Below are 27,581 nucleotides of genomic sequence, written 5' to 3'. Positions count from 1 at the left end.
TGAGGTCACCTGTTATCAAATGTAATCAATGGAAGACACCTGTCACCTGTTAATCAAACTGTTAATCAATGGAAGACATTTATTGGAGTGAAATTGTTTTCCAATCTCCAATAGCACTTAATGTGATGAACTTGAAAAGGTATTAATTACTCTGCCTTATGCATTGAATACCTTTGTTGTAAATGAGCATAAGAGATCTGATTCTCTCTTCCATCTGCATGAAGATCTTGTGAGTGATTCTTAATCTTCAAATGTCTAAGTTTCAAAGCTATACAACTTGCTGGTGACTGTGGGAATCTACTAAGAACAACATACAAATGGCTAAAGAATCAGACAAGAGGAGGCTCCCTCATGCTTCAGAACAACTTTTGTGTCATATCTCCAAACCAGAAAAATATTTATGAAGAACAGCAGAAATGCAGAAGAAAGAGAAGGAGAGAGTGAGGCCTGAGTATTTTCCCTGAACTGTTTGGTTCACTTACAAGACTCAACTCAAACAGCTTACTGCTGCCATGTTTAGAACAAACCTTTATTTAGAATAAACCAAACCAGGTTGGAAGAGACCTTCAAGATCATCGTGTCCAACCCATCAACCAATCCAACCCACCCAAACAGCTAACCCATGGCACCAAGCACCCCATCAAGTCTCTTCCTGAACACCTCCAGTGATGGTGACTCCGCCACCTCCCCAGGCAGCCCATTCCAATGGGCAATCACTCTTTCTGTATAGAACTTCTTCCTAATGTCCAACCTGAACCTCCCCTGGCACAGCCTGAGACTGTGTCCTCTTGTTCTGGTGCTGGCTGCCTGGGAGAAGAGACCATCATGCGCCTGTAAGGTGCATGAGACGTAAAGGAAGCTTAAAACATTTTCATTGAATCTACTTTTACTTTCCTGGTTTACTCCTTTTGACTTCTTGCTCTCTATCAAGTAAGCACCATCATTTGTACACAGAAATAGTATGTGATGGGGTGTCTGAAGTCGGTTTTGTCATGAAAGGAATTCTGCTTGCCGACCCTCCCCTTCTGAACTGGGCTGCAGAATGAGGGCTCCTCATGCAGCCTTTGCTGCACTGGGCGAGTCCTAGCTAGATACAAATAAAGCCATTGACTTCAGGGTGCCTGCCTGTATGAATAAGGCCTGTACATTCCCAATTGCCTCCTTTTTTGTGTGTGTGTCATTCACACCAGGGATTAATATCTGTGGGAGGTTTTTGTGAAGCCTTCACCCTCTTGCCCTTCGAAGGTCCAGCAGTAGCTATGCCATCAAAGATGCAGCTAGGGTCTTTTATGCATCCTGCCCTTTGGAAAGCAGCCCTTTAGCTGAGATGGCAGGAACTTTTCTGCAACATAAAGTCCCAAATCACCTTTCTTGGAATCCTGTTGGGAGGGCTGCAAACCAGTGCATTTTGGAGCCCGCTACCTGCTGGTAATTCCATGGCCTCTCTCAAATTTCAAAATAAGAGAGTGGCAGCAGCCATGGAATACAAGCTGCCCATTAGCTCACCTAAGAAATGATGTACTGAATATTCATTGTTCCCTCCTGCAAAAGTTCATTTTTTTTTCATGAGTAGTGGCTGGAGCAGCACAGAGAATACATTTGCATAAACCATTTGTCCGAAACAGAAGACTCTTTGTGAACAACTATCAAGAAACCACATAATCTACTTTTTGGTTCTTATGCAAGTTCCAAAGAGAACACAGAGCTCCTTTGTAAACAGAACCTAAATACCAGTGCTGGGGATGGGGGTTTCTTTTTCTTCCTTTTTTTGCAATCAAGATTCCATAAATAATAAAATTGGAAGTTCAAACCCAGAAGGACAGGAAATTGTCCAGTGTGATGTTAATGATTTCCTGGCAGGGCTTGAGATTCAGCAACTTTAACACTATTAATATCCACACTGTTTTGCCTCAGCTGAACTCCCCCTCCCCGCTCCTGCTAAATAAAGCTGTAATTAATCTGCAGTGCCAATGTTGGTATCTGCAGCTCCGACGGAAAAGCATTTTTATAATGCATCGGGGGAGCTGGTTCTGTACATTCCGTGGTGGGCTTTAATAGCCTTCATAATTCATTGCTGTCTCAATGATTTTCTGCTTCTATTGCCTGTCTGAGTCCTTTTGTCTAGATAGGTGGCCTTGAAGGCTGTTTTGATTTTTTTTTTTAACAGAATAGAATAGAATAGAAATAATGGAATGGAATGGAATGGAATGGAATGGAATGGAATGGAATGGAATGGAATGGAATGGAATGGAATGGAATAGAATAGAATAGAATAGAATAGAATAGAATAGAAGAGAATAGAATGGAATGGAATGGAATAGAATAGAATGGAACAGACTAGACTAGACTAGAATGGAATAGAATAGAATAGAATAGAATAGAATAGAATAGAATAGAATAGAATAGAATAGACCAGATTGGAAGAGACCTTCAAGATCATCGTGTCCAACCTATCAACCAATCCAACACCACCTAAACAACTAACCCATGGCACCAAGCACCCCATCAAGTCTCCTCCTGAACACCTCTAATGGTGGTGACTCCACAACCTCCCTGGGCAGCCCATTCCAATGGGCAATCACTCTCTCTGAATAGAACTTCTTCCTAACCTCCAGCCTAAACTTCCCCTGGTGCGGCCTGAGACTGTGTCCTCTTGTTCTGGTACTGGCTGCCTGGGAGAAGAGACCAAACTCTGCCTGTCTACAACTTCCTTTCAGGTAGTTGTAGAGAGCAATAAGGTCACCCCTGAGTCTCCTCTTCTCCAGGCTAAGCAACCCCAGCTCCCTCAGTGTCTCCTCATGATGCCATCTTTCCTCCATAACATTTCATTGCCCTTCTCATGCACACTTGAAGAGGCCCTCCACCACCTCCATGATCACATGGATTGGGATAAGTAAGCCAGATAAGTCAAGGCAAACAAAGCCCAAGTGTGGCACACTGAACAGCCAAAGAGATTACTGCTCATATGATTAACATCTTTTCATGCCCCTTCTCCCACCGCAACATGGTCTTGTTTCCTTTTCACTGGACAACACAGTTCAAGTATTTCCTTGTTGCATTTCCCGGCAGTGAATTACTCAGGTGTTTCTATCATCCCAAGGCAGCCCTCCTGTGCCTGGCTGTGAGGTGAAGGGGAGGCACAGAGGCAGCGCTGCTTAGCAGCTAAGCACTGGCACAAACACTCTGCATGTGTTTGGCTAAGCAGTCTTGGCAGGGAACACATTAATGTAATCATTTTCTGTTTTGTTAATGGATAACTCCTTACTTGAAATGAAGTATGAAACCTTTGCAGATAACACATGCCCTCAGTGAGTGATGACAGTCACTTGGATTAGCAGAATGCAGCCAGTTACCTCAGTTACCTGCAATTATTATCAACAAAAGTCATATGGACTAATTATAGGTCACCTGTAATCCTGGTGTGTTGGTTCTTGCCAGCATTCACTTACATTGGCTGCCTGATACTAGGCAAATTTAAGGTGCCTCAGTGTTTTCTGGGGCAGTGCTGGACCTGGCTGGAAGCCCTACAATGCTGTTTTCTGCATGCCTGATTACATTCTAGGATTCAAATAGTAAACAAATAAATTGACAAAGTTAAGAAAAAGAGAGGGGAAAGTGTAGGATCTGTTTTGAATTCCCCACATTGAAACGACCAGCTGATGATATTTTATAGTTGCACAGACTAGATTCAGCACAGTGGCTACACACAAACCCCCTGTGAGACTACAGTTGCACTGCAAGCTAAGCCTGAGCTTAAGTAGACAGAAATATTCCTCACCCCTTACAGTATATCCCAGATTTGGGGCTCAAATCCTTGATCCATCAATTTCCTAGTTAATTACACCACATGGCACACATTCAGCAAGAGGAACTGAGATTTCTTTCTTCTCAGGAGCCACAGATAGTGGCACCAACAGAATTCTGCAATTGTCCTCCCAGGGTTTTAAATTGATTCATTTGCCTCACAGCTCTTTGGTGGTCCCTTTCCATAATGTTGGGATGATCAGACTTCACCAGTTGAAATGCTTGCAGAGAATGAATTCCTGGTACACTTGATGGAACACATTTCTATGGAAACATGAAGCGATTCCCTCTGGAGGAATTTATTCACACATTCAGTGCAGAAACAGAGCCAAATCAATCTGAAGCCTTTTTGGCCACTCTTCTCTAAGCAGTGCAACCCAAATGTGCTTACTAGTGACTCCAGACAGAAATTAACTCTCTGGTTAAGTGGACTGGGCTGTGACTGAGTTGCCTGTATTGTAAAAGGAGGTGAATTTCATCAAAGCCTGATGGGCTTGCCACAGCCCTAGCTGAGGCTGAAGGCGACTCTTCCTGCAGGGTTTTGTGGTCCAGGGTGCAGTTCCCTACTTCCTGCACTCTGTCATCCTGTCCCTGCCCCTGCTGGGGTGTGCCACATCTAAAACTCTCTGCCAGTCTCCTTGGCCAAACTAACCAAGGAAAGTGACCACACAAATCAGAGTATTTGGTGCTAATAGGAGAGATTTAATTTTAGCTTACATTTAATCAGAGTCACCAGGCTTTGTTGCATGCTAAATGGAGAGCATGTAAGATAATCAGGAGCAGCAAATGCCAGATAGAATACATGGAATGTGATCAGAAATGAGTTTAAATATTGTTAAATGCTTTGATGGCAATATCATTTCTTTTTCATGGCCTTCCTTCCTTCCTTCTTTCCTCCATCCTCATCCTATCCCTACAAGCCCTAATAAAATGTCCCTCCATAGCTTTCTTGAACCCCCCTTCAGGTACTAGAAAGCTGGTAGAAGGTCTCACTGTCTCACTTGTGTCTCCTACCTTCCCACAGCACGCTCTGCAAAGGGTTTGTATTCCACTGACAGTGCTTGACCACCACCATCCTTTCTTATGTGTCTCTTGCGGTGACAGGTGATAGCCAGTGTAGGTTATGAGGATGATGAAGGGCCTGGAACATCTGTCTGATGAAGAAAGTCTGAAAGACCTGAACCTGTTTAGTCTGGAGAAGAGAAGGCTGAGAGGAGATCTTATGAATGTTTCTAAATATCTTAAGGGTGGATGTCAAGAAGGGGGCCAGGCTCCTCTCAATGGTGTCCTGTGACAGGACAAGGGGCAATGGGTACAAACTGGAGCACGGGGAATTCTACCTCAACAGGAGGGAAAAATTCTTTTTTGTGAGGTTGCTGGAGCCCTGGAACAAGCTGCCCAGAAAGGTTGTGGAATCTTCTCCTCTGGAGACTTTCAATACCCACCGGGATGTGTTCCTGTGTGACCTGCCCTGGGTGGTCCTGCTTTGGCAGGGTGGTTGGGCTTGATGATCTCTGGAGATCCCTTCCAACCCCTACCATTCTGTGATTCCTTCCTTCCTTCCTTCCTTCCTTCCTTCCTTCCTTCCTTCCTTCCTTCCTTCCTTCCTTCCTTCCTTCCTTCCTTCCTTCCTTCCTTCCTTCCTTCCTTCCTTCCTTCCTTCCTTCCTTCCTTCCTTCCTTCCTTCCTTCCTTCCCGCCTGCCCACCTTCCAGGCAGTGGATCAAAAAATGAGCTCTGAAGTTAATGGTAAGGTTATTAGAATAACCTTTATTAGAATAAACCAAACCAGGTTGGAAGAGACCTTCAAGATCATCGTGTCCAACCCATCAACCAATCCAACTCACCCAAACAGCTAACCCATGGCACCAAGCACCCCGTCAAGTCTCCTCCTGAACACCTTCAATGATGGCGACTCCACCACCTCCCCAGGCAGCCCATTCCAATGGGCAATCACTCTTTCTGTATAGAACTTCTTCCTAACATCCAACCTGAACCTCCCCTGGCGCAGCCTGAGACTGTGTCCTCTTGTTCCGGTACTGGCTGCCTGGGAGAAGAGACCAACCTCTGCCTGTCTACAACCTCCCTTCAGGTAGTTGTAGAGAGTGATAAGGTCACCCCTGAGTCTCCTCTTCTCCAGGCTGAGCAACCCCAGCTCCCTCAGCCTCTCCTCACAGGGCTGTGTTCCAAACCCCTCACCAACTTTGTTGCTCTTCTCTGGACTCGTTCCAGCAAGTCAACCTCCTTCCTAAACTGAGGAGCCCAGAACTGGACACAGTATTCGAGGTGTGGCCTAACCAGTGCAGTATACAGGGGCAGAATGACCTCCCTGCTCCTGCTGGCCACACTGTTCCTGATGCAGGCCAGGATGCCATTGGCCCTCTTGGCTGCCTGGGCACACTGCAGGCTTATGTTCAGCCTACCATCGACCAGTACCCCCAGGTCCCTCTCTGTCTGGCTGCTCTCAGCCACTCTGACCCCAGCCTGTAGCACTGCATGGGGTTGTTGTGGCCAATGTGCAGAACCTGGCACTTGGATGTGTTAAATCTCATGCCGTTGGACTCTGCCCATCTGTCCAGCCTGTCGAGGTCCCTCTGCAGAGCCTCTCTACCCTCCAGCAGATCAACTCCCGCCCCCAGCTTGGTGTCGTCAGCAAATTTACTGATGATGGACTCAATGCCCTCATCCAGATCATCAATGAAGATGTTACAGAGCACAGGGCCCAGCACTGATCCTTGGGGCACACCACTAGTGCCTGGCCACCAGTATGTCCCATGTACCGATTGTGCTGCCTATACAATCAAGAACTTGAAAAGAGCTGTGCACTTCAGACAGCTCATTTATTTTTGGTTTGTAACAGCACTTATCTTAGCATCCCTGGATCTGACAGTTAGCATCCTTGCTGGAATGCAGAAGTGTGCCCACAGCTGCCCTGTAGCGAGGCATGGGCTTTATATTGGGCAAGTGCATGCTGCTCAAAGATCTTGCTTTCATCCAGTGCTTATGAACTGCACTGGCTGGGCATCAGAGTACTCACTTTCCAAGATCTAAAGTTTTCTTCTGTTTTAAAATGTTTCTTAACTGTGGTTTTATGACTGCCCTTGCAAAGTCCCAGCAGGAACACTTGAACGGGCAGGTGTCACATAGGCTTTTCAGGCTGAAATTTGCAAAGTGATTGTTGCAGCCAGACAAGAATTGTCTCCTGTATTTAGGAGCCAATCCCTAAACTCTTCTGCAAGTCTCAGCCTTCCTAATAATGTCAAAATGTGTGTTTCCAAGCTGTCCAGCTGAAATTACTCCTCAGAGTAATAGGTAAAGGGCAAGCTTATGCATGTTTCGTGCTCTATTGCTCTTCCTTCTGCAGAAACATGGTGTTGGTGGAAAGAATTTGGGCAGCCAGCTGGAAAGCTTAATCCTGAGTATTGTACTAAAAATAAAGAATTGTTCTTTAAAGACAAACAATGACACAGTGTGGAAATAATCCTTATATTTGAATTATGTCCCTATATAGCCTTTTTCAGGTATTTTCTTCTGACCTCTGTGTTCTCTTTATTCCATATTTATATTGGTTTAAAATTATACCTGGATGTTCCTCCTCTCATAAATGCGTTAATTGGACATATAATTGTACTGATAGAATGAGTCACTAAAAAGCAAGCACTCCCAATGAACAACATAGGTTGTGGCATTTTGATAGGACTAGGGGGAATGGAATGAAGCTGGAGGTGGGGAGATTCAGGCTGGAGGTGAGGAGGAAGTTCTTCACCATGAGAGTGGTGAAGCCCTGGAATGGGTTGTCCAGGGAGGTGGTTGGGGTGCTGTCCCTGGGAGTGTTTAAGCCCAGGCTGGATGAGGCTCTGGCCAGGCTGATCTAGTGTGGGATGTCCCTGCCCACGGCAGGGGGGTTGGAACTAGATGATCCTTGTGGTCCCTTCCAACCCTGAATGAATGATACTATGGCATGCTGCAAGTGTAAGAGGTTCTGGCACAGAAGGCTGCAAGTTTTACCCTTCAATACCCAAACTGAATGCAGGAAAGTTTGGGTGGGTTTTTTTGTAGAATGGAGGCTTGCCCAGAGCCAGAGGTTTTAGCAAGCTCTTGCATTTGTTCTCTCTTTCTAGTCTGACTTGTGTCCAAAATAAGGTGCTGGCAGTCAGCAAGGTGCCACGTATCTTGCCGAAGCACTGACTTGTTAGCTGAGTGATGACTCTAGGCTCAGCATTCCCTCAGCTCTCACTTGTGACACTGCTTGCTCCAGCTAGTGGTGAACCAGATAAGGTGGGAGCAACAAGCACAAAGCACTCCTTTGAATTCCTTGTGAATTTTTGGACGGTGACACATCATATGGCCTCATGTTCTTTAGATAGCCTGAGGCCATGCATTAGCTCAGAGAATGCAGAGTCATTATTTCTCACTCTCTGTTTTCAGGCATGAAATTAAAATTTCCTATGCTGTGCCACAGTTGAAGATTTCTTTACTTTAGCAGCAGTCAAGATTACAAAGAACACAGTTTCATCAAGGCCTGGTGGAAGACTAGCTTGGCAGAGCGGCTATAACTTTCAGGAGAGCCTGGAGATCTGGGCTTGAAAGGAAAAGACGGATGAGAGAAGTAGGGCAGTGGCTGCTCTGTTTTTCAGGAAGGTTAAGACAATGCTCTTCTGCAAAGGAAAGGAGCATGATCTGCTGGACACATCTCTGTCCAAGTGTTTTGAGGGGCAATTACTTCTATGCTGTTTGAACTTCACCGTATCTGAAGCTACCAGCTCTGCCAGGTTTGTGGCTGTGCCACAGAGAAGTATGTAAAGCTTCAGAGGATCCAAACACCGTGGTCAGCTGGTGTTGCAGATGAATGCTTGGGGAAAAGCAATTCACTTTAAACAAACTCCTTGCAAGCATCACAGGAAAGTGGTGGACATGCTTATTTGGCCAGAACTCATTCTGATAGTCCCAGGACACCCACCCATGGTAGTCAATACCTAAACAGAAGAGTAACTGCCACGTGTAACAGAATCACCGTGATTTTAAGGCATTCCTGCTAGCAGCTAAGTTTACAGCTTTTCCAGTCATTCATCTATCTGGGAATCCTTTTCACATTCATGTGAGTTTTATTAAATGTTGGGTAATGTGTGACCCCATCAAGTGAATGCAGTGCCCACTTGGAAGACTTTTGTTCTATTCAAACCCTTATTGACAATGCAGCAAGCTCTGCTATGGGCTGCCGGGGGGTGGGCAGCCCAGGCTGAACTGTGCTTTGATTGATTTGCACAATAGGAATGAAAATATTCCTGAAACTCTTGAGATCACTCAACTCTTCCTGCCAGACTTCCATGAAATATAACATGCAATTAATTTAGCTTACAGCCAAATTCTCCCCTTTCAGCCCTCTCTTTCCTTTGGTGTGTCAGTGAAGATAAATGAAAGAAGCAATAAGGAGTACAAACAGCAGTAGCAGCGAAAGCAGCAATTGCTTGTGTAGGGGGGGTGTCTCACGGTGCCAGGCCAGAGCAGAACCCACAACAACTTGACCAAACACAGGAATGAATGAAAGGTCCTTTTGAAAGGGCAAAAGAAAGACCACGTTGACCTCTTTGCAGAAAGAGGAAACTTCAAAGGATTTACAACAGTTAAAAGACTTGGTTGCATGCAGCAAAAATGACTTGTGCTGGATGCTGACACAGTGAAACTAAACAAGCTCCCAGTAAGAGATATAGCAGAAGGTGGAGCAGAGGAGGCATATTTTCCACTAGTGTCTGGAAAAATACCGAGAAAACTAGTTCTGGCAGTCTGGTGTTGGGCACAGGGCTCTTTTCAAAGCTGTGCAGAGGGGGGAAGCAGAAATTTAGACAGGACACCTAACTGGCTTTGGAAAACTTGCACATGGATTTCCTTGTCGTTTGTTCTCACAAAAAAACCCAAAAAAACTTATCAGGTGCTGCTTTTGGAAACATTTGGCAGTTCCTGAGGTATGACAGGAACTGTTTGAGGAAGTTAGAACTGCTGAAATAGGGTATTTAAAAGAGAAAGCTTCTGCTTGATCCGAGTGTTGGATATGATTTATGGAAACAATATTGAAAGGGGCAAGGAAGCAGCAAGCGGCTGTGATAGTTGCATTCTGCTGTTCTTCTTTACCTGAGGCTTTTCACTGCTCAATAAAGCTGGAAGGTGCTTGATGGCACGTGGAATTTCAGGCAAGAGAGAGAAACTGGCTGCAGTGAGACTGCTTGTGCCCAGGGCTAAGCAAGTGCATGGAACCTTTTGCTTAGACAGCAGACTTGAAGAGCCCTGTCTCTGAATTCCAAGGATTTGAGAGCAAGTAAGTCACAGCACTTCAGTGAACAAAGACTTTCCTCTTTAATCTGGTCTAGTTGAGAAAGATAAGACCTCAAATGGAATCTACTCCAAGACTAGATTACACATTAAGATAAGCATAATTCGATAAGGATGAACTGACACAGCTTCTGTAAGGCAAATTGTCCTGCTCCAGCATTCCCTGAAAACGTGCATCAAGTGAGAGATGAAATGTATCTTTTGAGCATCATTTATGGGGAGCTTCAAAAGGCTTCTGACAGGACCATTTGTGGGAAGTTTTGAAATAAAATAATGAGTGATACTGGTGACATATCTGGTGCTCAGAGTTCATAATAAAAAGCTGATTTGAAGTTTAAAATAGAAGTGAAAAAAACACCCATGTCTGGCTGCTGCTGCTGATTTGAATTACTCTAGAAACAGAGAGAGATTTAATGCAATTTGTTAAGAAATTATTCTGGATCAGTAACAACTCAAGGGGACCATTAGACACTCCTAGAAATACATGCATTTGACCAAAGCATTCACTCTTCCCTCATCTATCAGCAGTCTGGCGGCTCTAATGAGAAGCAGGACACATTAGAAAATAGAATAAACTTCTCATTACGGTGATAGACTTTGATCTTCTCCTGCATCAGGAGACGTGAGGCCAGCAGGTCAAGGGAGGTGATTCTCCCCCTCTACTCAGCTCAGGGGAGACCCCACCTGGAGCACTGCCTCCAGTTCTGGAGCCCCTATTACAAGAGGGATGTGGAGGTGCTGAAAGGTGTCCAGAGAAGGGCCACAAGGATGAGCAGAGGGCTGGAGCACCTCTCCTATGAGGACAGACTGAAGGAGTTGGGACTGTTCAGTCTGGAGAAGAGAAGGCTCCAAGGTGACCTAATTGTGGCCTTCCAGTATCTGAAGGGGGCTACAGGAAGGCTGGGGAGGGACTGCTCAGGATCTCAGGGAGTGATAGGACCAGGGGGAATGGAATGAAGCTGGAGGTGGGGAGATTCAGGCTGGATGTGAGGAGGAAGTTCTTCACCATGGGAGTGGTGAAGCCTTGGAATGGGTTGTCCAGGGAGGTGTTTGAGGCCCCGTCCCTGGAGGTGTTTAAGCCCAGGCTGGATGAGGCTGTGGCCAGGCTGATCTAGTGTGGGGTGTCCCTGCCCATGGCAGGGGGGTTGGAACTAGATGATCCTTGTGGTCCCTTCCAACCCTGACTGATACTGTGATACTAACTAACATGGTTCCCTGAGGAAATAGATATGAATCATTATATGACAGCTTAAGGAATATGTCTTTCCAAAATAAACTATCAAAGGGAAAAATTAGAGAAATCCTTTACAGCAGTGATATCTCACCGTAATGATTTAATAGAAAGCTGCAAACGATGTGTTTCCCATTGCACCACAGAGCGGTTTGGGATGCCTCAGTGTGAATGGACATCCCAGTATCACCAAGGTTGGAAGAGACCTCAAAGATCATCAAGTCCAACCTGTCACCACAGACCTCATGACTAGACCATGGCACCAAGTGCCACATCCAATCCCCTCTTGAACACCTCCAGGGATGGGGACTCCACCACCTCCCTGGGCAGCACATTCCAATGACAAATGACTCTCTCGGTGAAGAACTTTCTCCTCACCTCCAGCCTAAACTTCCCCTGGTGCAGCTTGAGACTGTGTCCTCTTGTTCTGGTGCTGGTTGCTTGAGAGAAGAGGCCAACCCCTTCCTGGCTACAACGACCTTTCAGGTAGTTGTAGACAGCAATGACGTCTCCCCTGAGCCTCCTCTTCAGATTTATCCTGTCTGTCTACAGAATAGAATAGAATAGAATAGAATAGAATAGAATAGAATAGAATAGAATAGAATAGAATAGAATAGAATGGAATGGAATGGAATGGAATGGAATGGAATGGAATGGAATAGAATAATAGACTAGACTAGACTAGAATAGACCATGTTACACATAGGAAGCACCTGGAGAAGAATAACAAAACCAGTCAAAGTCATGTAAAATTTCACATGAATGATTACTTTGACTATGGGTATTTGACCTCCAAAGGGCAAGGATAACAAAATATCAGGCAAAAGATGCTTCCCTAAATCTAAGCTTTGGAGTGCTCCCATTCAAATTTGAAAGTTTCCTAGGTGCTGAAGTTGCCTTTCCAGATACATGGCCAGTTCTTTTCAGCTTGAGGGCAGCTGACACTGTGTTTTGTAATTACCTTCTGCAGACTTTGTACAAAGCAGTCTGTGAATCGTATTATCCACACCTGAAAATAACCGATTAAGTGACGCTAAAATGTGGTTTCAAACACAAAGGAGTGAATGCCCATGAGAATATGCCCTATGAGCCCTATGAGGAGAGGCTGAGGGAGCTGGGATTGTTTAGCCTGGAGAAGAGGAGGCTCAGGGGAGACCTCATTGCCCTCTACAACTACCTGAGGGGTGGTTGTGGCCAGGAAGGGGTTGGTCTCTTCTCCCAGGCAACCAGCACCAGAACAAGAGGACACAGTCTCAAGCTGTGCCAGGGGAGGTTTAGGCTGGAGGTGAGGAGAAAGTTCTTCACCGAGCGAGTCATTCGTCATTGGAACGGGTTGCCCAGGGAGGTGGTGGAGTCACCATCCCTGGAGGCGTTCAAGGGGAGATTTGACGTGGCACTTGGTGCCATGGTCTAGTCATGAGGTCTGTGTTGATAGGTTGGACTCAATGATCCTCGAGGTCCTTTCCAACCTAAGTTATACTGTGACACTGTGATACTGTGATAGTAACCATCCATTTCTTTCTTCCTTGCCACATCATATAAACATAACAAGACAACTGATTTAACTCAGAGGCAAGATATTCAGGTATTACCAGTAGTCAGTTTGTGATTCACTGGCACATGTAACTGTCAGAACATGGACACAACATTCAAAATTGAATATGGGTCTTCTGTTGGCCTTGCGTACCAAAAGGGTTGAGTTTATTCAGCTTCTCAAATCTACACAGGAACTTTTCATTATTTTTTCCTGATGAAGTTATATAGTCTTGTGATTAGCAAGGATTCCAAAACCTATTTATTTCACTTTATTTTGTGTTTGTTTGTTTGTTTGTTTCTTTTCAATCCCTAATAGAAAAGTATCCACTCTAAGTCTGTATACATGTAAAAATCCTATCCTTAAATATGTTACCAGTGGTGGTAACTCTGTAATACCACTCAGCAGAACTTTGTTCTATAGCCAGTAGTAGAGTGGCCTGGCACAAAGGAACCTGGGGTTCTGGTTGATGGTAGGCTGAACATGAGCCAGCAGTGTGGCCAAGAAGGCAAATGGCATCCTGGCCTGGATCAGGAATAATGTGGCCAGCAGGATCAAGGAAGTCATTGTGCCCTGTACTCAGCACTGGTTAGGCCGCACCTTGAGTCCTGTGTCCAGTTCTGGGCCCCTCAGTTTAGGAAAGATGTTGAGTTGCTGGAAGGTGTCCAGAGAAGGGCAACAAGGCTGGGGAGGGGTCTGGAGCACAGCCCTGTGAGGAGAGGCTGAGGGAGCTGGGGTTGCTTAGCCTGGAGAAGAGGAGGTTCAGGGGTGACCTCATTGCTCTCTACTACTACCTGAAGGGAGGTTGTAGCCAGGTGGGGGTTGGTCTCTTCTCCCAGGCACCCAGCACCAGAACAAGAGGACACAGTCTCAAGCAGTGCCAGGGGAGGTTTAGGCTGGATGTTAGGAAGAAGTTGTTCCCAGAAAGAGAGATTGGCCATTGGAATGTGCTGCCCAGGGAGGTGGTGGAGTCACCATCAGTGGAGGTGTTTAGAAAGAGACTGGCAAGGGGCACTTGGTGCCAAGGTTTAGTTGATTAGATGGTGTTGGGTGATGGGTTGGACTTGATAATCTTGAAGGTCTTTTCCAACATCATTAATTCTATTCTATTCTATTCTATTCTATTCTATTCTATTCTATTCTATTCTATTCTATTCTATTCTATTCTATTCCATTCCATTCCATTCCATTCCATTCCATTCCATTCCATTCCATTCTATTGTAAATGCTCCAAGGAATTCATGCTCTGTTCTTTACTGATAAATAAGATCATATGTTTGGAATGAATTTTTCCACAGTGCAGTTGATACCAAAGATCAGAGTGACCAAGACATTAATGTAATATTGTCTGCTGGGTTGCTTTAATTTGTTCTCTGAACATATCAAACCAGTAAAGTGAGATTATTCTGTAACTTAAAACTTTGTAAATGTCTTGTATTGAAGTACTATGTTTGCATTAGACATGACATGAAAATAAGAAGCTACTGCCTTCTTTTATGCCCCAGTGAGTTGTTATTTTGATACTTCTAATTGGACAGGAATAAATAGTACATGTTTCAGACTGTTGATTCACAGTGACTGATTATTGTTGTGTGGATAGCTGCAGCAGCATGAAGATTGATTGCACTGGCTCGTAGGCAGCAGCTGCCATTTACAAACATCGTCTCGTGCTTCTCTTGGGGATTTGTGACAGAATGCAGAAAGAAGACAGAATTACTTCTATTAGCTGGATCCATGCCCTTTGCTCTCATTTTGGAGTCATACTATGTGTCCCCACAATAACCTTTTTTACAAGACTAGCTGATTTCAAGTAAATTTGACAGAGACAGATGAAGTTTAAAAGGCAGTTAAGTTCTTACAACCAGTGTCAAAAATCAGTGACCAAGCAGAAGAGAAAGAGGTTTCTAGAACAGAATTAGAATAGAACAGAATTAACCAGGTTGGAAAAGACCTTCAAGATCATCGTGTCCAACCTATCACCCAACACCATCTAATCAACTAAACCATGGCATCAAGCACCCCATCCAGTCTCCTCCTAAATACCTTCAGTGATGGTGAATCCACCACCTCCCTGGGCAGCACATTCCAAGGGCCAATCTCTCTTTCTGGGAAGAACTTCTTCCTAACATCCAGCCTAAACTCCCCTGGTGCAGCTTGAGACTGTGTCCTCTTGTTCTGGTGCTGGGTGCCTGGGAGAAGAGACCAACCCCCACCTGGCTACAACCTCCCTTCAGGGAGTTGCAGACAGCAAGAAGGTCTCCCCTGAGCCTCCTCTTCTCCAGGCTAAGCAACCCCAGCTCCCTCAGCCTCTCCTCACAGGGCTGTGCTCCAGACCCCTCCCCAGCTTTGTTGCCCTTCTCTGGACACCTTCCAGCATCTCAACATCTTTCCTAAACTGAGGAGCCCAGAACTGGACACAGGACTCAAGGTGTGGCCTAACCAGCGCTGAGTACAGGGCAGAATGACCTCCCTGCTCCTGCTGGCCACATTATTCCTGATCCAGGCCAGGATGCCAATTGTCCTCTTGGCCACCTGGGCACACTGCTAGCTCATGTTCAAATGCTGTCAATCAGTACCTCCAGGTCTCTTTCTGCCTGGCCGCTCCCAGCCACTCTGATCTCAGCCTGTAGCTCTGTATGGGGTTGTTGTAGCAAATGTGTAGAACCTGGCACTTGGATGTGTTCAATCTCCTGCCCTTGGACTCTGTCCATCTGTCCAGCCTGTCGAGGTCCCTCTGCAGAGCTCTCCTACCCTCTCACAGATCAACTCCTGCCCCCAGTTTGGCATTATCTGCAAATTCACTGATGATGGACTCAATGCCCTCATCCAGATCATCAATAAAGATATTGAACAAGCTGGGGCCCAGCACAGATCCCCGGGGGACACGCCTGGCCTCCAGCTGGATGTGGCACCATTCACCACCACTCTCTGGGCTCAGCCTCCAGCCAGTTCCTAACCCAGCTCAGAGTGCTGCTGTCCAAGCCAGGGGCTTACAGCTTGGCCAGGAGTTTACTGTGGGGGATGGTGTCAAAGGCCTTGCCGAAGTCCAGGCAGACTACATCCACATCCTTCCCCATATCCACCAGGCAGTCACCTGGGCATAGAAGGAGATCAGGGTGATCAAGTGGGACCTTTTTTTTCGAGTGTCCTCTCTAAAGGAGAGGCTGTCACTTGTATTTATTATACATCAAGGACTCTATATAATCAAGAAAGCTGAATGCTCCTAACCCCAGGGTTCTGTAGTTTAGTTCAGAACTGTGGGCAGTATTTTTTGCAGTGTAGATATATGTGTGTCTATGGATACATGTGTGTATTTATGGGCATACATGTTATACATATATAACCTATAACCAAGATAATCAGATTGGAAGCTTTCTTCAGGATATTTTGTTTAAAACAGGACATATTTCTGCCAGCTTTGCTCGAAATGCAGACTATCTACTGCTGACTTCCTCCATTGGTTTATATTAGATTACTTGTATAGTAGAGACCTAATCAGCAGGAGGCAAAATTGCTGCCAGGTTTTAATATTTTATTTCCAATTCTTGTGATATTTGTTTCTTTTCTGTGCTCTAGCTGCTGAAATAAAGGAAGTTCATGAGAATCTCAGTTTCCATTGAATAGACTGACTTGCTAGCCTTCCAGGATGTGAATAAGAGTTGAAAATATGAAGCAAATAACCTCAGAGGGTGAAGAAACGAGAAGTTTCCAGTGTCAGCGGTGCATGAATAGCAGCTTCAGAATTTCCTCCACAAATTTGAAATTCTGTGGGGTCACTTCAGCAAAAATGAAACAGAGCCATTTGGTTTTCTCTGTGAAGACACAGATCAGCACAAACAATAGGTGAGGCTGAAACCACAACAAAAAGTGCTACTATGAATTGAGCAGAAATACAGCTCTTCATCTATCACAGTCATCAGAACTATTAACCTCCTTTCTGGAGTCAGATTGCTGTGACTGTTGCAGTACCCTTAGCAAGTACAAATACATGTGCCTCATTCCAGACCAGTGTTGGTTTCCTGACGACATTTTAAGACAACTTTGTGTCTCAGCAACAGAAAGACAAAATGACTGAAAAGCCAGAAGGAGCTCAACACCCAGAACGTACCTTGCATGCACCTGGGGAACAGTAAAATGGCAAAGCAACGTGGGGAAAAGTAATTCAGAACTATAAAAAGGAGCACTTTCTCCTCTGGTTTTGGGGAATGGCTACTCAGAATGTATAACAAACAGAACTGCATCAGATAAACTTCGCCCCACCAAGTGGAGTGGAAACTAATAAAACCAAAGCATGTCACTCTGCACTTGGCTGTTCACATGGTTCATGCAGCCTCACAATCCTATGCAAAGTGGCAGTCACTGGCTAAACAATTCACTAAGTTAATTTCTTTTTAATGTTCTTGTTTGTATGGACTCCAGCTCCTCATGAAGTGAGGAGGCCACACTACACTTTGAGAAACAATATAATAAATTACAGCAATCTGAGAAACTTCAGAACCATGCCATCAGAAATAGTGACCTAAAAGGAACAACACATCTTTCAAGAAATGCTATTAATCAAAATCCCAGGCAGAAACCCAAGTGTGCTCAGTTTTAACTTCGCAGGAGTAACAGTCTTCCTCTGCTGTGACGGGTATTCTGGATGAAGCCACCTAAAAAGAAGCTGGAGCCAAATCTTTAAGCAGAAGGGAATCAACTAGTGAAAAATTCCCTAGAACCTCTCCATCATTTCCCTCTCAGTTGCTGTTTTGTCTTTGGCTCATCCCCAAAATAAGCCATGTTTCCTGAGATATAGCTCTGCATGGCTCCTAATGCTGTCTCTCTCTCTCCCCAATGGATACTCTCCACAGTGAGAGTATCACATGGATATCCTCTTTTGCATTTTTCATACTGTTCTCATCTCTAGCTGTAAAAGATTAAATTAAAAGACTGTTTGACCTGCCTTTCCTGGTCAGTGCCACTCTAGCAAGCAATACATCACTGAAGGAATGTCAGCTTCAAGACTCATTACTCAAATGAGGCGCCAACTAGCAAGAGTGAGCTGGGAGATCCAGCAGTCTTACATTTATTGTCAGGATATATCTGAAAATAAAATCGACTCTTATAGTGTGGGGAGTAGGAGGCAGAGGAAAGAAAATCTCTCAGCTCAATCAAAACTTTAAATAATGTGATTCTGGCAAGCAGGGATTATTTTCACATGAGATAGCTAAGTTCATTTTCATCCTGGAAAAGCCAGAATCAGTTTTTTATCCCCCCTCAGTGCAGCTGTTAGACTAGATTTTGGGCAGACTTACAGCATCAGATTGAATTTGGATGGATGAAGATACAACAATCACTCTACTTTTGTCTTGTGTCAACCTTTGTTGTCCTGAAGCAAGAAAGATGAGTTTTTGACTCAGCTGCTGACCTGCTACAGCTTTTCAGGCCAGAATGTTTAAGCTGACTCTCATTTCAGGGGAAACAGTTGCAGCAGTAATAGCTCCAGAAGTTCAGTTTGACTGTCCTGTGCCTGCTAGGGTGGCCATTCTTACTGCTTCCATAATTTTTCCAACCTCAAGTTTTCCTTGTGACTTCCTGCAGCCTTCCTCTTCCTGTCCTGTGGTCTTTCTCTGTTTGTATTCAGTATTCAGTATTCCTAAGGTTGGAAGGGACCTCAAAGATCATCAAGTCCAACCTGCCACCCCAGACCTCATGACTAGAGTAGGGAGGACACTACTGCCCACTGCAAGCTTTGAACTCACAACCTTCCCATTAATTGTCTTTCCTTCATATTTCCATTTAGTATCCTACTGACTCATGTCTTCTGGTCCACCCCTTCAGATATCCATATCCTTGAAACAAACTAGAAAAGAAGCAAAACTCTTTCCTCATGGACATGAACTCTGCTCTCTCTGCTTGCACATATCAACCCTGTTGCCCCATTCAGTCTGCTACTTCTGTATAAAGATATACAGAATGAGGCTTTTAAAGGATTTTTTGTAGCCAGTAGTGAGCTAACAGAGTACTAACAGAGCCCCAAGCCTGACATGCACTTTGGGATGCTACTAGTAGGCATGCTCCCTTTGTGGAGGAGAAAGGGCTAATACCTGCAAGCTAGGATACAGCATTTCAAGCTTTAATGTAAAATCCAAAGTGTTTGGTTCTGATTAAGAAAGGCTGAAACATAACATTTGATGTAGTAGGAGGTAGATGTGCTTGTGCCATTGAGCATCCTTTTTCGGGGGGTGGGATGAAAAAAGTGCAGCCGCAGGACACCCAAAAGTAAGGCATCAAAAAGGCTGCAAAAAGACACAATTTCAGCCTAGTCTCTGGTGCATAAGATGCAACGTTTTGGAGTGCTTCAGTATGAAAGAAATTCCAGAGATCCTCAAGGACTGGAGGAATTTTGACGAGCCATCAGAGTTGAGAGCTGCTGTGTCTCTGAGTATTTTCTTGTAGGCATGCACAGCTTTGCAGCTTCTGCAGGGCCAAGGAGTTTTTTTCTCATTGGCTTTGTGTTACCTTACATTAATACCAGATAATACAACTGCAAAGGACATTCATGAATTAGCTGCTCTGACTGTTGAGGGGCCCCAGCCCAGTGGAATGGAGAAACACTGCTGTAAGTTGTACCTTTATGGTTCTGCTGCTGCCTGCAGTGGTTTTGGTAGTATTTTGAGGGTGACAGAGAAGACAGCTGAATCCAGACTGCTGATGTAAGTACCTCCTTGTAAATGTGTAATGGTTCCTTTCATATCTTCTTCTTCAGTTCCCCCACAGCAAACTCCTGGCCAAGCTGCCAGCCCATGGCTTGGATGGGAGCACACTGCATTGGGTTAGGAACTGGCTGGAGGGACGAGCCCAGAGAGTGGTGGTGAATGGTGCCACAGCCAGCTGGAGGCCAGTCACCAGTGGCGTCCCCCAGGGATCAGTGCTGGGCCCTGTCCTCTTTAACATCTTTATTGATGATCTGCATGAGGGGATTGAGTCCATCAGCAGTAAATTTGCTGACGACACCAAGCTGGGGGCAGGAGTTGATCTGCTGGAGGGTAGAGAGGCTCTGCAGAGGGACCCCAACAGGCTGGACAGATGGGCAGAGTCCAAGGGCAGGAGATTGAACACATCCAAGTGCCAGGTTCTGCACATTGGCCACAGCAACCCCATGCAGTGCTACAGGCTGGGGTCAGAGTGGCTGAGAGAGGCCAGGCAGAGAGGGACCTGGGGGTACTGGTTGATGGTAGGCTGAACATGAGCCTGCAGTGTGCCCAGGCAGCCAGGAGGGCCAATGGCATCCTGGCCTGCATCGGGAACAGTGATCAGGCCCCTCAGTGATCAGGCCAGCAGGAGCAGGGAGGTCATTCTGCCCCTGTACACTGCACTGGTTAGGCTGCACCTCAAGTCCTGTGTCCAGTTCTGGGCTCCTCAGTTTAGGAAGGAGGTTGACTTGCTGGAATGAGTCCAGAGAAGGGGTTTGGAACTCAAGCCCTATGAGGAGAGGCTGAGGGAGCTGGGGTTGCTTAGCCTGGAAAAGAGGAGACTCAGGGGTGACCTTATTGCTGTCTACAACTACCTGAAGGGAGGTTGTAGACAGGCAGAGGTTGGTCTCTTCTCCCAGGCAGTCAGCACCAGAACAAGAGGACACAGTCTCAGGCTGCACCAGGGGAGGTTTAGGCTGGATGTTAGGAAGAAGTGCTACACAGAGAGAGTGATTGCCCATTGGAATGGGCTGCCTGGGGAGATGGTGGAGTCACCATTATTAGAGGTTTTCAGGAGGAGACTTGATGGGGTGCTTGGTGCCATGGGTTAGTTGTTTAGGTGGTGTTGGATTGGTTGATAGGTTGGACACGATGATCTTGAAGGTCTCTTCCAACCTGGTCTATTCTATTAAATTCTTACTTGGATCCCAATCCTGCTACAGCAATTGCTGGGCCATTTTCCTCAGGGCCCCTTTGTGCATGTTTGGGGATTTCTCTGCATGGAGTTTCCTGTAAGGTTGGGGCTATGGCTGCCTGGGAAAAGAGAGCCAAATTCATTGTGTTTGACTGGCAGCCAAAAAAAGGAAACTTTAATTGGAAGAGTATTATGCCACGACCAGTAATGATAATATTAATGGTATTATAGCTACTACATGTTGCTATTACATTACAGTATTAAAATATGTTATTGTATTATTTTTATTACTCAAACAATTTACTTAGTTTCACTCTAATTAAACTAATTTTTTATATGTATTTTTATATGTGCATGTATATATATAAAGAAACACTTTTAAAAAATCTAATATCATAACTGCTGAAAATGACTCATTTTCCAAGCTCTGGGTTTTTTTTGCAGGGATAATCCCCAGCACAGTAGTAAGCCAAGACACTGTAGACTGGAAACAAAAGTGTGACTCAAAAGAAAGGCACTCATTGATGGCAGAATTTGCTGCGGCAGCTCACACTTCTGTGCTGGGACAAAGAAATCTCCAGAAGGGTGTGATCTGGGCTGAGAAGAAATAATGTAAATCCAGTCATCCACCAGTTTTGTTTTATGGTGTCTCACAGGCTGACAGGAAGGTCAGGCCTTACGCAAGAGCTCGACCTTCCCCGAGGAACCGTGAAAAGCTGTGCGGTGCTTGCTGCTTCAGCCTCAGCCATGAAGGGGACTGGTTATCCACATGCAGGCTCACTGATACAGAGGTCCCAAAGGCAGCTGCTGGCACTTGCTGCTATTTTTGCAGCTAGAATTACTTTTAACAGTACCCTGTGACAGGTATGCAGTGTATCCAAGCATAGCAATTTTTTTGAAGGAAAAAAAATAAATCTTACAAATGGTAACATGGCAGTGGAACAGCTGGCCTGGACCCCAGGGTGGTAATGATCTTTGTGTGCCTTGACTTACTGTATGGCTTCAGGGGAGGCCAAATGAAACACTGGGGCAAAATTTCATTTAAGAAGATCAGAAGTAATACTATCACAGTATCACAGGATCACAAAGGTTGGAAGAGACCTCAAAGGTCAAGTCCAACCTGTCACCACAGACCTCATGACTACACCATGGCACCAAGTGCCACATCCAATCCCCTCTTGAACACCTCCAGGGATGGTGACTCCACCACCTCCCTGGGCAGCACATTCCAATGGCCAATCTCTCTTTCTGGGAACAACTTCTTCCTAACCTTCAGCCTAAACTTCCCCTGGTGCAGCTTGAGACTGTGTCCTCTTGTTCTGGTGCTGGTTGCTAGAGAAAAGAGACCAACCCCTTCCTGGCCACATCCACCTTTCAGGTAGTTGTAGAGAGCAATGAGGTCACCCCGAGCCTCCTCTTCTCCAGGCTAAACAACCCCAGCTCCCTCAGCCTCTCCTCACAGGGCTGTGCTCAAGGCCTCTCCCCAGCCTTGTTGCCCTTCTCTGGACACCTTCAAGTGTCTTGATGTCCTTCCTAAACTGAGGAGCCCAGAACTGGACACAGGACTCAAGGTGTGGCCTAACCAATGCAGAGTACAGGGGCAGAATGTCTTCCCTGCTCCTGCTGGCCACACCATTCCTAATGCAGGCCAGGATGCCATTGGCCTTCTTGGCCACCTGGGCACACTGCTGGCTCATGTTTAGGTGGCTGTCAATCAGCACCCCCAGGTCCCTCTCTGTTTGGCAGCTCTCAGCCACTCTGACCCCAGCCTGTAGCTCTGCATGGGGTTGTTGTGGCCAAAGTGCAGCACCTGGTACTTGGACTTGTTGAATGCCATCCTGTTGGACTCTGCCCATCTGTGCAGTCGGTTGAGGTCCCTCTGCAGAGCCCTTTCATCCTCTAACTGACCAACATCTGCTCTCAGCTTGGTGTCATCTGCAAATTTGCTGATGACTGTCTCAATCCCCTCATCCAGATCATCATTACTTTAGAAAACTAGAATTCTTTATCTGTGCTATTTATAAAATGTCACTGGACAGAGAGGTTGCTTTCAATGCTGGGAGTCCCACTTGTATATTTACCTCGTAATCCACTATTTTAAACACTTTTTTATAATGCAATTTGCATAGTTATATGCAATTATTGTTATGAATTATTATGGTCCCCCCAAATATGCCAGGTATTTCAGATACTGTTCTACATACACATAACTCTTTGGTTCCAAGGGTTTTTCAGCTGGAGATATAAGCTTGAAATTATCTCCATTCAGGTATGATTTTCCTCACTTTATCTGCAGATGTATTTGCAAATCATAGAATCAACAGGGTTGGAAGAGACCTCAAAGATCATCAAGTCCAACCTGCCACCTAAGACCTCATGACCACTAAACCATGGCACCAAGTGCCATGTCCAATCCCCTCTTGAACACCTCCAAGGATGGCAGGGTTAGGCCCTGTACAAACAACTGGAGGATGAATATTGCAGACCTGAACACTGCAACACAAATTTACTTCAAAGCCTTTGTTTTTAGTGGTTTAGAATCAGAAATCAATAGGTTTAATACTCTTCAAATCTATCTTTTCTTCAAGACTACACAGGAATCTACATGTGGGTGAGATCCTCTGGAAACATCTTCATTTTCCTCACTGAAAGTCACATCAAAATGCAGTGGTATGAAGGGCACCCAAAGGCTCTTTTGAAAGAACTTTCCTCAGCTGGAATGTGCTTGAATATGGCCTGGAGCGGTCTGTCCAGAGCCTTCTCTACAGAGCTTGTGACAGGACTGGAGATGGCACATGAGAGCAGAATGAGTGCTTTGAGTGATATGTCTGAGGTAAATCAGGGGCTTCTCCAGTCCTAAGGGTAGTGGTATTTAAGGTAGTTTTGGTGGGGTGAGCTTCACTTTATCTTAGAGACTGATGAGCCTCCACAAAATGCATCACAGATGGTTGCGTGCCATTTTCTGCAGGGAACCACTGTTATTCCCCATCCAGAATGCCAAGGAGCATGGCACGACCTGTGATGCCCACAAAGAACACCTTCACAGTACCACAGTATCACAGTATCACTTAGGTTGGAAAGGACCTCGAGGATCATCGAGTCCAACCTATCAACACAGACCCCATGACTAGACCATGGCACCGAGTGCCACGTTCAATCTCTTCACTGTATTTGCTGGGCTCTTCCCCTCCAAGAATGGCACTAAACCAAAACTATTGCTCCCATACGTCATAACTGGCCTCCAAAACTATATTTTGGGCAAGCTTAATGGATTTTTATGTGGGAGAGAATAGTTGGTGCCCTGTGCAGTGGTGGGCATGGGCCTGTGCTGGCAGCTGCTAATTTCAGGGGCCAGCTGGAGCCCTGGGGCCCAGCTGGCAGGGCGCAGCCATCACCACCGTCCCACACTGCCTGCCCTCAGGGGGTCTCTCTAAACGTTCGCTTTTCCCCAAAGCAAACCCAAATAAACAGAAATGTCTGTAATGATGATGAATGCTCACCAAAGGCTAAAATAATGTGCAAGTTTCTAATTTGTTTTTAAATATAGTGATTTTATTTGTGAGGCTTTCTGTGTGAGCCTCTCAAACACCATTAAACTCATGCTCAAATATTTACAAAGTGTTTATACTTACTGCCTTCACCTCTGAACAAATTGTTTGACCTTATTTGCAAATGTGTTACAAGAACCCCCCATGACAGATGATCTTTCATAGGAAATCACAACATGTAAGTGAAATTGAAGCTAGGCTGCTGCCCCACACAGCATATCAAAGCGCTCTGATTTCCCCAAAACATAAATTTGCAGCACAGGCACCCTGGCAGACCCTGGGTGGGGATGGAGGAGAATCCTCCTTTAACCTCTAGAGCACAGACACCCACTTCAGAGGTCAGTTTAAGCCATGTGAGATGAGGGCATTTGACATGCAAAACCTGAGGGGCTGATGCTAGCCAGTCACTCAAATCACCTAATTAATGTGCTTCTGGGTTCCAATAATAAACAATTCTGATGTCTAGTCACTACAGCCAAACTTCCCTGGCTAAGTAAACAGCTGTTGTCTTAAAAATGGCTCTTACCCAAAATAAAGTTTTTCAGTCATCAGCCAATCCTGCTGTGAGTTTATATTGCCATGGCTGTGGAGGGGGCTAACTGGTTTAGTTTCCCACTGATGATGTTAAGATTGAAAGGACTTGTTAAAGAATTATTTATGCTCCTAGACCTATAAATTTTACGCCAACATGTGTTCACTTTACCTTGAGACACAGCAGTCATACTTAAACTGTGTTAATTTAACTAATTATTATTGCATTATGGAACTAATGGAAGGTACAGAAAACACGAAAGAAGAGTGAAGGAAAACTAAGATCATTCAAAATATGCCTTTTTCTATCTGAATTGCTAAAAGAGTCATCAGACAGCACGAAGGGAATGCTTACCTTTTTGTGTCTCACTCCATCGAGGAAACGGAAGGCTCATTAGCAAAGCCCTACCTATTCCACAACGAAATGTTTTGGTCAGACTCTTCTTTTGTTTCTCAATAGCTTTGCTAGCTGAGCTCTTAATAGGAAGGATGCACATCAAGGAAACCTCCCTTTCCTCAGGTGTCGCTGCATGCAACTTACTGGGTGAGAGAAATGATGAAGAGCCCTCTTAGGTGACCTAACCCAGTCCTTCCATCCACAAATTGTATGTTTAACTATCTCCATGAATTTTATCAAAGCTGCTGTAAATCAGCAATCCTGATGGACAATATCTGTTTCCAATAAAAGAATCAGGCCAATTACAGTTCTTCAAACAGGAGCCTAAGCAATGTCTGTTCTCTGTTTAGACACAGTCTAGACATCATTCTTCAGCCATCCTAAAGTCTTTCTGGAAGGGCAGTATCTCATAGTCATGTAATAATTAAGTCTTTGTTGACATGACCAAGAAGGAATTCAGTTGGTGGCAGGCTGTAGTGGTGATTTTGTGATGACAACATCTGCCCTATTTATTCCTGATGAGACTTAGTTTTGGTCACTATTAATTGGGCTAGGATGAAGCTCCTGATCCCATTACAGGTCCTTTGAGTAAATGACTTACAATTTTTTCACATAGTTTATCTCCTTTGATTTGTAAAATTGGTTCCACTTGATGCTTTGGGGCTGGGTGCCTTTGAGTAATAATAAAACTTTTCAACAAGCCTCTGACAAATCCTAGAGTTCCTTTCTACCTGTCCTGATAGCCTGGGAGATGCTGTATCTTCCTCAGCCCTTTATGATCCTTTAAATCCTCATGTCAGTTAATCATCCTGACACACAGAGTTCCACTGCACCAAAAAAAAGCTGTAAGTATCCTAGATATAGTTCTTAAATAGGACTAGCAACTAGGGACTTCTGCTTTGTTCTTTTATCACACATATGTTTTACTTTGATGTAAACACTGTTTCAAAGCCAGCCAAAAGACCTTTGTCATGTTATGAACATAAACATATCCATCCTGTCAGATGCAGTAATGATTAGAAATAGCTACAGTTTCATTGCTAGCTCCATACTACTTCAGACAGCTAAGAATTATAGAAAGCAAAAATCAGATGCACACCTTTGATTCTGGGTAGAAACTCTTTCATTTCAACTAATGGCATGAGACTGAACGCATCCAAGTGCCAGGTTCTACACATTGGCCACAACAACCCCATGCAGTGCTACAGGCTGGGGTCAGAGTGGCTGAGAGCAGCCAGGCAGAAAGTGACCTGGGGGTGCTGGTCGATGGTAGGCTGAACATGAGCCTGCAGTGTGCCCAGGCAGCCAAGAGGGCCAATGGCATCCTGGCCTGCATCAGGAACAGTGTGGCCAGCAGGAGCAGGGAGGTCGTTCTGCCCCTGTACACTGCACTGGTTAGGCCACACCTTGAGCCCTGTGTCCAGTCCTGCGCTCCACAGTTTAGGAAGGAGGTTGACTTGCTGGAAGGTGTCCAGAGAAGGACAACAAAGTTGGTGAGGGCTTTGGAGCACAAGTCCTATGAGAAGAGGCTGAGGAAGCTGGGGTTGCTTAGCCTGGAGAGGAGGAGACTCGGGGGTGACCTTATTGCTCTCTACAACTACCTCAAGGGAGATTGTAGACAGGCAGAGGTTGGTCTCTTCTCTCAGGCAGCCAGAACCAGAACAAGAGGACACAGTTTCAGGCTGCGCCAGGTGAGGTTTAGGCTGGAGGTTAGGATGTTCTTCACAGAGAGAGTGATTGCCCATTGGAATGGGCTGCCTGGGGAGGTGGTGGAGTCACCATCACTGGAGGTTTTCAGAAGGAGACTTGATAGGGTGCAAGGGTGCCATGGTTTAGTTGTTTAGGTGGTGTTGGAATAGTTGATAGGTTGGAAGTGATGATTTTGAAGGTCTCTTTCAACCTGGTCTATTCTATTCTATTCTATTCTATTCTATTCTATTCTATTCTATTCTATTCTATTCTATTCTATTCTATTCTATTCTATTCTATTCTATTCTTAATTAACTATGGCTGAGTGCAGGCAGTACTAGAAGGCCTCTTGTTAACAAAGGCAAAATGTAAAGGTTTTATTTGCTCCTGAACCTCTTCATTCAGTGACTGTATCTTAGCTACTAAGCACAGCAGTGCCAAATAACACAGAAGTGAAACCGTTGGGGGATTTGTGTTTGTGGTTTTTTTTTCACATGGCTATCATAGGTAGTAGCAGATTAGTTTCCATCATATTTAATGGATCAGATTCAAAATTGAGTGAGCTCAACAAAAATATTTGCAGTGTGTTGGGGATGAATTGGACCATTTTGTGTTGTCTGCTGATAAAGTTCATTCCAGCTATGAGGAAATC

At 45.1% G+C, this 27,581-nt stretch overlaps 1 protein-coding gene across 1 annotated transcript in view; it reads left to right on the top strand.

Annotated features, from left to right (window-relative positions):
- Window positions 1-16,567, top strand: part of PKDCC (protein kinase domain containing, cytoplasmic) — an 84,251-nt gene extending 67,684 nt beyond the window's left edge. The window contains exon 6 of the mRNA XM_068165148.1: window positions 16,472-16,567. Within this exon, the coding sequence (XP_068021249.1) occupies window positions 16,472-16,515 (44 nt within the window). The 3' untranslated portion in view covers window positions 16,516-16,567. The remainder of the gene's footprint in view (window positions 1-16,471) is intronic.
- Window positions 16,568-27,581: the final 11,014 nt, after the last annotated feature.

This window comes from Melanerpes formicivorus, unplaced genomic scaffold (assembly GCF_026170545.1).
Source record: "Melanerpes formicivorus ecotype bairdi unplaced genomic scaffold, bMelFor1.0.p_v2 SCAF_84, whole genome shotgun sequence".
NCBI lineage: Eukaryota > Metazoa > Chordata > Aves > Piciformes > Picidae > Melanerpes > Melanerpes formicivorus.
The sequence above is the reverse complement of the archived record's forward strand: the minus strand, read 5'-3'. Positions and strand labels throughout refer to the sequence as shown.